The sequence below is a fragment of the Odocoileus virginianus genome, chromosome 14, assembly GCF_023699985.2.
Source record: "Odocoileus virginianus isolate 20LAN1187 ecotype Illinois chromosome 14, Ovbor_1.2, whole genome shotgun sequence".
In the NCBI taxonomy this organism is placed as follows: Eukaryota; Metazoa; Chordata; class Mammalia; order Artiodactyla; family Cervidae; genus Odocoileus; species Odocoileus virginianus.
The window spans coordinates 59,549,239-59,560,383 of NC_069687.1; the positions used below are offsets into that span (position 1 = coordinate 59,549,239).

Here is an 11,145-nt window from a genome sequence, read left to right on the forward strand (position 1 = left end):
AATGGGTGTGAACTCCCGACTGGGCTTCAGGAGTGGACAGGACCCCGGAGAGGAGAGGCAGGGATGGGGAAGGGCTCAGGGCGCTGCCCTCTTTGAGCCTGACTCACCTTTCACGGCGCCCTGACCTCTGGTGTGGAAACTGGCACAGTTAATTCCGTGTCACGTGTTAGACGGGGCAGGTTACAAATAGCACGGGGATTAGCAAACCCATCCCGAAACCGCCTGGTTCAAGGGCAAAGTTACCAGTTTAACTCCTGCAAACCACAAGCACCTGAGAACCGGGAAGGGAGTTCGATGGCAAAGAGGGACTGCGACCATATACGTGAGTCTCGGAGCTAGGACGGAAGGTCCGAACGGCTCGGGAGGGGAGGACCCTTGTCTCCCACTCTAATGGAGGGCACGTTTCTGTGACCTGGTGTCTTTATAACCTGTTCGTCCGGGCGCTCGCGGCAAGAGGCTAGCTCCACGGACCCCGGCCAAGATCTCCGGAGCGGCAGGAGGGCCACAGGCCACTGGGTGGACCGTCGCAGAGGGCGCAGCGGCGGGAACCCCACGACCCCTGCCTAGGCGGCGGTCAAGCCGAAGAGAGGGGCAGGAGCTGCCCTTTTCCCCCACTCCCAGCCCAAATTCTGGGCTCTCGGCCCGGAAGGGAACCGGCTCCTACACGCCGCCTGGATCTCGACCGTCGCCTTGTGACTTGGGACAGCCAGGAGAACCCCAACTTGCCGCCCCCTGCCCGAGGGCCACAGGCCAAGGAGGTGGCGGCGGCGGGGCACTTTTCCCGGATTCCTTGCGGGCACGGGTACGGACGCGGAAGCCGCCTGGGTCCCGACGCTGCCCCTCACTCTCCACCCCAGAGCCGGCGCGCCTGTGGCCCGCAAGGGCAGCACCCGGCGGCGGCCAGCTCCGGCCAGTCCGCCCGGCCCTGCCCGCGCCCCGCGCCTCCCCGCACCGCCTCCTCTGTAAACACCGCGCGGCCCGCCCGCGGGCGGGGTTGGGCGCCGCGCTCGGCCGGGCGCCCACGGCCCGTGCTGCCCGCCGATTGCCGGCGCCGTCAGCGCGCTCGCAGGACCGAGCCTCAGGTAAGCGCCCCGGGCCCCGCGCTCCTCCGCACCCTGGGGAGCGCGCTCTGCGGCCGTGGGGCAAGCGCTGTTTAGCGTTCAGGCGGGGTGCGGGGAGCGGCGCCGCGCGGAGCAGCCGCGCTAAACCTGCTCCCGCGGGAGCTCTGGCTCTCGACACCCGCAAAGCTCTTTCCCAGGGAGGGCTTTGCCTCTTTGCGTCAGCCCCCAAACACAGCGCTTTGGACGTGGTGACCTGCTGCTCATTTGGAAATGGCCTTTGGCAAACAGCATTGTGAGGCGGATTTGGCTTTGGGGAAATGAAGTGTAGGCTGGTATTTGGGAAAGGTTTACTTTCCTATTACTGCAGATATCTGTGCCACTTTGTGAGTGCATTCGTGGTCGGGGGCTGGGGGGCGGAGAGATGGATGAACATACTAATTTGAATGGGGAATTAACTACCTATGCCAAATACTTAGTCCATTAGTCCGTGGAAGGGAAGCTACACATCCAAATTTAGGCTTTACTAGTATTTGGGGATTTGCCTTAAGGCAATTGAAGCCTTGTGACTCACATCAGAGTCAAAACACCACCCTACAATGAACTGATAGGGCTTTGTAGCACAGTCACCCTTCACCTCTATCTCCAGACCAGCAAAAGATATTACAGGATTCAGAGTCTCTTCTTTTTTTTTAAACTAGTGCAATACTTTAAGTGTTTGTTTCAGCTTAATTTCATCTTCATAAATATAGTTGGTCCAAGTTTAAAGCACAAGCTTGTTTCCCACTTCTATTTCCTTCTCTCTCCAACTTCCTTCTGATTTTATCTTACTTATTCCTGGAAAAGTACTTCCTAGAATAAGATCAGCTGTTTCCTTTCTTTACTGAAACTGACGCTACTTGCACATGATTTGTGTTTGTCAAGATAGCCTTGGCTTTAGCGACTCAATTTCTAGCTCTTTCATGGGATCATGGATGCAAGTGGCATAAAATATTTTTCAAGTTTTCTTTCTTTGAGTAAGTGAGTATGTTCTTCACCCTGGGGTTGTCTTTTTGAGTGCCCTGACTAGAAGGGTCCTGGAAAAATATTCCATTCATTAGCGTAAGACAAGGTAACTGGCTGATAAAGTCAATCTGTATAAAGTAGACAGCTCTTTACCCACTGCTTGGGGGTACATTTAATATAGGAGACCCTTGAAGTACAGGGCTTGGGTGGTCTGGTGGAAGGTGCTTTTCCACTTGATTTCATGTATACTCTTTCAAAGTTCTGTCGCTGTTTAGTGTTTTGTAACTGGTGATTTTTATCAGCTGCATATTTTTAATGTGGCCGAAGCTTTTTGTGGAAGTGGGTGGCACCACGAAGGAAGGCAAGCAGGAGGCCGCCTGCCTACCTGGGGGACGAGGGGCTACGTGGGCCGCTGTGCTGGAACCCCCCAAGTCATCTGAGACCCAGTAACCAGAGCACCAGATTTCAGGGCGGCCCCAGTGCGTGCCTGTTTGAGGTCTCAAGAGTCACATTTTGACAGAATTAACTTAAAAGCTCCCAAACTCACTGTGTTCCTGAACCGCCTTCACCTTCAGCTGAAACTGTTGAACTTGGGTCTTCTGTAGATGGAGCCTTAGAATAAAGCCAGGAATGGAAAGTTGCTGCAGTCTAAAACAGGAAATGGAAAGTTAGTTACTGAAGGAGAAAATTTACCCACTTGGAAATGCTCAGAGCAGCTGTGATGAAATGTGGGATGTCAATAAATCAAAACAATCCATATGGTTCCTTCACTTACCATTGTGTGTGTGTATGTGGTTTTTTTTTTTTCCTGGGGAAGTAAGTCCATAAGACTCATAACAGGAAAAGCCACACCCAGTTACTTTTGTTGTATGGGTTTGAGTTTTCAAGATACTCTTAGGAGAGTGGTAAATACATTTCCCCTTCTTGCATATCTTTATAAAATTACATATTCAGGAGTTTCTGAATGCCAGTTCCTCTGACTCAGGAACCAACTCATTGTTCTACAGTGTATCAGTTGCACAAAGTTGTTCCTTATGATTTCATCCTAGTGTGATTTTGGAAAAAGAACAGGGCGGGTCAGGAACACCTGTGCCGGTTTTATAATTTGGTGTTTGGTGATGTCTGCAGAGCTGCTAAAACCATCGAAGGGAATACACACATCCCACCCACCTCGGGCAAGGGGTCTCTCCTGGCCATGTCTCCTGCCGCTGCTGCCGAGCCAGATGGGGTCCAGGAAGACAGGCATGTCAGCAAGCTCATTTTCTTCCTTTTCGTCATCGGTGCCATCCTGCTGTGCGTGGGAGTCCTGCTCTCTATCTTTGGGTTCCAGGCGTGCCAATACGAAACCTTCCCAGACTGCAGCGTGGTGCTGAAGATCGCCGGACCGGCGTGTGCCGTGGTTGGGCTGGGGGCTGTGATCCTGGCCCGCTCCAGGGCACGACTTCAGCAAACTGAGGCGCGCCTGCGAGGCAACAACCAGGGGGACTCCGACCGACCCTTCCTCTGTGGGGAGAGCCGCCAGTTTGTCCAGTGCCTCATCTTTGGGTTTCTGTTCCTGACGAGCGGCATGCTCATCAGCGTACTGGGCATTTGGGTCCCTGGGTGTGGCTCAGACTGGATGCAGGAACCGCTGAACAAGACAGACACGGCTGACTCGGAGCCCCAGATCTGTGGCCTCCTGTCCCTGCAGGTCCTGGGGCCCTTGATTGTGCTTGTGGGGTTGTCTTTCTTCGTGGTCGCCCACGTTAAGAAGAGAAACGATTTGAATGGGATCCAGGATGCTTCTGAAAGTGAAGAGAGACAAACCCAGAGCCTGGAGCCTGTCCAGGTGACTGTAGGTGGGTCGCTGTCTTTCCTTTGCTTGTTCATATCACCGTGGCTGCAGCATCAAGGCTGCTCTTGGGTCTGGCCTAAATCCTCTCTCTTCGCCTCTGTGCTCTCTGTCTGTCCTTCTCTCTCTCTCTCTCTCACACACACACACACACACACACAGATGCACACAGACATGGTTCCGCCTCTGTCATTATCCCCATAAGTATCCCTCAGCACGTGCTTTCCTCCCAACAATACCCTGTTATCTAACAAAAGCCTCAGGACATTGAGCTGTGACTGTTACTGAGGTTGCAGGGCAAATGAAGAGGACAGTGAGAGGATCCTTGAGGCTACCCTGGGAGCCTTCTGTCACCTAAGGGACCTGCCACGTGACCCTGTGTCCCCTGTTATTCTCACGCCAAACACTTACGGCACTTCTGGTTGCTGAAAACGTGGGTTCTCATCACTGATTATCCTTGACCGGCTGCCCTTGGAAGCCCTTAACTTCTCTTGGCCTTACTTTGCGTGTCTGTAAATGAACACTGCACTTCGGAGTTCCCTGGCAGCACTGATTCTAGGATTCTGTGTCTGTTGCAAGTCCATTGGTCTTCCACATTTTGAAGGAGTCTTCTGTACTGTTGTCCACCTTATTCTTCATCTTCTCTAATTTTGTCCTTGACTTCAGGGTCAGGGCAAAATTTGGGAGCAGGGGCATAGATACAGATGAAATGTGACTGCCCTGGTCACTTCTTTCCCCTATGGGATGCCCAGAGATTCCCTTTGGGTCCCCCTGCAGAAGACCTGCATCACCATGCCCCAGAGGCAGGCCCCCACAAAACCACATCAGGAGCTCTGCTCACCTTCACACAGAATGAAAAGCCCTCGTCGCTGCTTATTTTTGCAAATCGCTGTTTTATTTCAGTCTCCCACCCCGAAGGCACAGCCTTAACATCTAAGAGGCTGGGTGGGCAATGGGGATTACAGAGCAGAAACTGTGGAGGGAACAGGAAAGAAGTGAACCATTTCTCGTGGGTGAGGCTGTCTGTTGAACCGGCAGTTCTCACTGGGGGGATTCCCGGGGCTGTGGGCCTTGCATGGTATTGGCCTCAGAGAGGAAGAGCAGATAGATTTACTGATGAGCATTGTGTTCGGTCAGGGTTGAAGCGTCCAGCTTACTTATTTGTGCATTTATATGCTTACAGTGACATCAACACTAGTTATTTGTTAAGAATAGCTAACACACACATAGAGCTTATTCTTGGGCCAAATAACGATCGAAGTGTTTTAGTGTGCCCTCTTCAAGAACCTGTTACGTGAAATTTATCCATGCCCTCAACAGTCCACTGTGGCAGACACTTAAGTGTCTCCATGTAAAAGATGAAGAAACCGAGGCTCAAGGATCCCAAATAATTGGCCTAAGGTCACAAACTAGCAGGTGGCAGAGCCAGGATCCTAACTGAGGCAGTGGGCACACATATGCTCACATAGGCCCTTCCGGGACACTTGCTGTAATTCTGTTTCTGCAGTCTTCATCCTTCACCTGGTGTCCTGAGTCATTGTTAAATGATGAAAAGGCTCACCCAATATTATAGGTGTTCTTAGTTCTTCTGGGGAACACAGTGCGGGCCAAGTAAATATACTCATGGGACGCTCATGTTCTTCCACTTAGCTGGGGGCATATTGGGTATCCCTTTGGGTTTACTATCAGGGAGTTTGGGGGTCCAGCCTTGCTCCTGGTGACTGGAATTAGGGGGAGCTGGGAGCAGGGCTGGAGCAGGGGTATGGTGACTCCTGAGCATTTCTGTCCTGATGTTGGCACTGAAGAGTTTAAAATCTTTTCCATATAACCATTTAAGACCTATCGAATTTGTGAAAATCTGGCACTGTAATTAGCTGTCTCTCTCTCCTTTGATATTCTGGAATAGGATTTACATCTTTAGAAATCATGCCTTTTAGCACAATTGTTAAGACTCTGGACATTGTCTATCAATGGTCAGTTCTGCCTTATGAGGGAAATTGAGGGTGATATGAGGCAAATCTTATCTAAGTGCCAGAATTCAGCTCTTTGCAGACTAGAAGACAGAGTAGATAAGTCAAGACGCATGGTATGCGCATTGTGGGCACACCTAGTGTTGGACCCTGGACACACCAGCAGATGACTGGTCAACTCACAGAGGACATCAAGTCCTGCAGGACATAGTGAAAAGGAAACCCCAGGGACAGCAAGAGGGCTGGGCGCATGCCTGGCAGAGGGCTGGGCAAGCCTCGGAGATGGCTGGAGGCTGAGTACTTCCTTGTCTGTGTTTGATAGGTGATTGGCCCGCTTTGGAGGCTTATTTCCAGCTCCTTTGTCCTGCAGCGTGTAATTAAAGTGAACACTCAGCCTACCTTCCTCTCACCTACCAAGACCTTTTGGAAAAATTAAATAAGAATCCCAAGACAACCACTATTGTCTTTCGAGCTTCAGTTAGCCACGCATATTTGAAGCTCCAGTTGCCATCTCCTTGCAGAAAGAGATATGGAATTTATGCATTTTCTGCAGGGGAGGCATTTGAGGCAACAAGGTGGAGAGTGGAACCACTGGCCAGATGGCCAACTGGGAGTGTCTCTTCAGACATGCAGACAGGTGCCACTTGCTGCAGAGAAAGTCTCTCTGAGAGTGTGTGATCCCTGAGAGAACTTGTTCCATGCTCAGCACCGTCTTAACCCCTCACATGAGTCTGGTCCTCCTATCTGTCCTCTGAGGCAGGTGCAGTTACTGCCTGCAGTTTACAGATGTGGGCTGGGGCCTAAAGAGGGCAAATGACTTGTTTGGGCCATGCCAGGTAGTAACTGACAAGTGGAACCCCGGTAGCTTTAGAGAACCCTGCGAGCATCAGGACTGCCACCAATATAAACCAGTCTCCTCCCTGAAGGGAAGTAAAGTCCTCTTTGCTCCTTCCTTCCTTCCTCCTGAGCTGTCATTTGGATTGGCCACCTCAGCAGAGGCTGCCCTCAGACCTCTTCACAGTGGTGCCACCACATGTCTAGAAGGTTCTGGGAAACTCATCTAGTACATTTTGAGTCGGAATCTGAGCTTGTATCTGGTCCCCTGTTCTCCTTCCCAAAACACAGGAATGTGTTCTGGAGTGAACGGTGGCAATAAAAAATGCAGGGGAGAAAAAAACCCTAGCTTTTCTTTGAGTTTGACAGTCTTTGATAAAGCTTGGAAGAAACGTTGGTAGATAAAAAACTCAGCAAGAACGGAAACCACATTTGTGGAAATAGGGATGAGGGACTATATTGTGGCTGTACTGTCATTTGTTCAGAGGCTGAAACTGCATTTGAGGAGCAGAGCCACTTTGCCCAACAGCTGACTTTTGAAGAATTAAAACTGTAAGTTGGAAATGAGAAAAACTTTACAGCAGTGAACATCCCAGGGGAGGTAAGGAACATTGTTAGCAAACACTTGCGAGAAACGCTTTAGCTGAGACTTGCTATGAAATGTAGGCTCAGTTCTTTTTAAGATGGTAAAAAAGATATGACCTACAATTTACCAATTTAGTCATTTTTAAGTGTAGAGTGGCACTCGGTCCGTGCACTGTGTTGTACAACCCGCCATCACCATTACCAGTTCCTGAAGGCTTCGCATTATCCTGAACAGAATCTCTGCCTCCATTAAACTCTAACTCTATCGCCCTTGCCGCCAGTTCCTTAGTAACCTCTATTCTCTGCCTCTGTGAACTTGATAGGCCCACTTTTCAGTTCTGGTGTTCTGACCTTTGCTATATATGGGCCAAAGGTATAACTAATGTGTTTAGCTCTCGCTCATTTGCTTACATTTTTTACTCATCCGTCTTCAACAAAATGTGGTGTTTCCTTAGGTGATGCCGTGATCATATTCCCACCCCCTCCACCACCTTACTTTCCTGAGTCTTCAGCTTCTGCGGCTACTCGGAGTCCTGGGGCTGACGGTTTGCTGCCAGATGAACATCCACCTTCATATTATAGTATTTTTCACTCTGGGTAAGACTCTGCCTTTGAACCTGACCTGTAGAAACATTGAACCACTTCAGGCCTGTGCCTGTCTTCAGGCCAAGTCAGCTTTATGCTATGTCAGAATTGTCGTCTTAATATTCACAGCACCTTCCAGGAAACTTTGGGTAGCACATGAATGAAAAATTATAGGAGTGGTTACGCCAGGTTCATGTGAAGCCTTCTCCAGGCATCTGTGTGTGCTTGTAGCAGAACTGGGCCTCAAAATGCTGAACCACCTGTCAGCCAGCCCAAGTGCTGGACCAGAACTCGGGAGGGCCCTGCTAAGTTGGGCTGCTGTGGACTGTGGGAGGTGTGGGGGTCCCAGGAGACCCCCAGAATGTACAGAGGTTCCGGTATCTAATGGGGATACTTGAGTGACTGACTGAAATCAGCCTGCACCCTGCCTTGAGCATGCCCGTCTTCTCCCCTCAATTTTAAGTTGTCGCCTGGGCCTCAGAGTCTTCTCAGATTCTTGAAGAGAAATGTTAGATTCCCACTTACATCCCCCAGGCTTCCCACACGTCACAAATTAGGAGGCCTGCCTGGGGTCACATTAAACTGTGTAAACGTGAGTGTTTCTTCTTGAGGCAGAGGGATGCCACTGAAGGTTGAGGAGTTACAGCAACGGAATATGAGCAGTGGTGAGCTCAGCTCTGAGTGGGGGAGGCTGAGGGTGGCCACCAGTTAGGAGGCTGGCTCACGGCCATGGGTCAGCTGGACTAACAGGAGCCTGGGACTGTGGTGATCAGAAAGGGCGGAGCAGGACTTCCTGGTGGTCCAGCGGTTAAGACTGTGCTTCCACTGCAGGGGTCGTGGGTTCAATCCCTGGTCAAGGAACTAAGATTCCCATGTGCTGGGTGGTGTGGCCAAATTAAATAAAATGATAGAGCTTTTATTTTTTAAAAAAAAAAAAAAAGGAAGGGGGAGGAGGAGTATGGGAGGGAATCTGTGGTGAAGGATGATGGGAAAATCAGAGGTCGTGACGTCAAGGGTGAGAGACAGTGACAGGGAAGGTCCCTGACTGAGGAGGATGGGAATGGGCTCGTATAATCAGAAGAGAATGGCTGGCTTGTGGTGGAAGGAGAGCAAGGCGTGGGCCTTGGAGGGAGACTGGATGTGCCAGAACTTGGAGGGAACTGAGGTCCTGGAGATGGAATGGCAAAGAGGCAGCTGAAACCAAGAGGGCAGAGGCGTCAGAGACCTGTGGCGACTCCTCGGGCAGGGAAGGTGCGAAAGGAAGGAGTTCTGGGAGACGCCAGATGAGCAGGGCTGTGGCAGGCACTGTACCTCCTCAGATGGGAACCCAGGGTGTAGGAAGTGAAGGCAGGATCGCTGGAAAATCTCCCAGGACAGAGCCGCACTCAGTGAAAACTGACTGTTGAGACACGCAGTTTTTAAAGGCAGTGAGAAGGGGGACCCAAGAGATGGCTAGGGACCTGAGCATGCTAGGGATGAGTGCTGCCTTACCTGGTCATTCGTGTTTTAGGGTACACAGTCTAGTGCTCCAAACTGGGTGGTGAGCTGGAGATCCAACCAGGGACGAATGCAGGAGTTGCCCTGTGTGGATGAAAGGGAGGTTAGGTTCTGGAATTTGGAGAATTCTGTTTGTGAATTTTTGTATTCTTTTCTCCAGTAATGAATTTCGCAGAGATAAATAGATAGCTGTCTATTACTTCTACTAAAAACAACTCCCCCATCTGCCACTATGCCAGAGTCTGGCTTTTCTTCCATTACCTTATATCATTCTCATAGTTACTTAGAAGGTACACACTGTCATCACCCCCATTTTACAGATGAGAAAGCTGAGGCTTAGAGGTCAAACAGCTCAAAAGCAGCAGGGTGGAAGTTCAGATGCAGGTCTGCCCTTTGCTGGAGCCCACTCCATTAACCAGTATGCCTTCCCACCTCCCTTCAAGCTTTTGGCTTAATGATTCAATTTTTTATTTGCACAAGTTTGTCTCCCTTATGTTAGCTGTCTCCAGATGAAATAGCAGAGAGGAGTAGCTGTGTGTGTATGTGCGTGTACTTTTTTGGAAGGCATCTATATGTTTGTACTCTTTGTCTTTTCAATGACAAGCAGAATGACAACAGGAGTGAAACTGCCTTAATATTACAATCAGCTCTAAGGACAGTAAGGGGTAAGAAGTTAAAACATATCTATGCAAAATATATATGGGAAGAAGTTACTCTGGAAGCCCTTGCAAATTCTTCCAAATGCATCTAATTAAACATGTGAACAGAACCTGGTATTTAAGCGTGATGACTGATTCCCTGTTCTCCCGTTCATGTTCCCTCCTCTTCTTCTTCATAGGTCCCCAACTCCTGAGGGCCAAGGCGCGGCCTCTGAGAGAGATTGTGAATCGATATATACGATTTCTGGGACCGCTTCATCCTCTGAGACCTCCCACACTCTCCACCTCTTGTCCGAACTGCCTCCCAGATACGAAGAAAAAGAAACTGCTGCTACCACGTCCTTGCCTCCATCTTCTGAGCCTTCCCCACCATGAACCATGGACTCGTGTTCAATTTTATATAGAATCAATCACTATTTTATTTAATTTGTTTTCTAATAAAAAAATACAGTAGCATCAGCTGTGTCCTGACTTCTTGGTATAGCATCAAAATCAGGAACAGACCTTCCAGATTAAGCCGTCAGTGCTTTAGGCCACGGGAGAGGCAGGGTGCTTCCAGATGGGAACTTAAGCAGGTTCTCTCACTGAGACCTACTTTTCTGGGAGATTGGTGGGATCATTTGTACTGGTGCGTGAAGAGACAAAGGCTCAGAGAGGCTGATGAACTTATTTAAGGTCACATTGCTTCTCAACCGTGAGGTTAGATGTTGGACCCACCTAGCTGGTTTCTGAAAGCCAGGTGGATCTCTCTCCCCTGTGTTGCCAAAGGCCAACCAAAAGCAGTGGTTAATGTTTAGCTTGGCCCATTGGGTTTCCAATGTTAATTGCTTCTGGGGCAGGGAAACCAGATTACTCTCCTCGTTTATTATTTCTTCCCCTTCTTCCCTCTCCTCTTTCTCCCTCCTCTTCCTATTCCTTTTTTCTTTTTTTTTCATTTTGAAAGAAGGTAGTTAGGGTAACTAGGTAATCTACACGTGGGGCAGTTACCAACACACTGATGCCTGAAAGCCTTCTTACAATGATGTGACATTTTGGAGAAGAAATTTCTTGGGACATTTTGGTAACTAGATTCCCCCATAGAGGTTCAGGAAGGATGTGTCTTTCTGTATTATAAGGTGCCC

General features: G+C 49.8%; 1 protein-coding gene across 1 annotated transcript; it reads left to right on the forward strand.

The window, feature by feature from the left end:
• Positions 1-1,001: 1,001 nt before the first annotated feature.
• On the forward strand, positions 1,002-10,480 carry TMEM171 (transmembrane protein 171). The gene is made up of 4 exons (XM_020915757.2): positions 1,002-1,082; positions 3,192-3,901; positions 7,739-7,880; positions 10,204-10,480. The coding sequence occupies exons 2-4, from the start codon at positions 3,259-3,261 to the stop codon at positions 10,397-10,399; spliced, it is 981 nt and encodes a 326-aa protein (XP_020771416.1). The 5' UTR covers positions 1,002-1,082; positions 3,192-3,258; the 3' UTR covers positions 10,400-10,480.
• Positions 10,481-11,145: the final 665 nt, after the last annotated feature.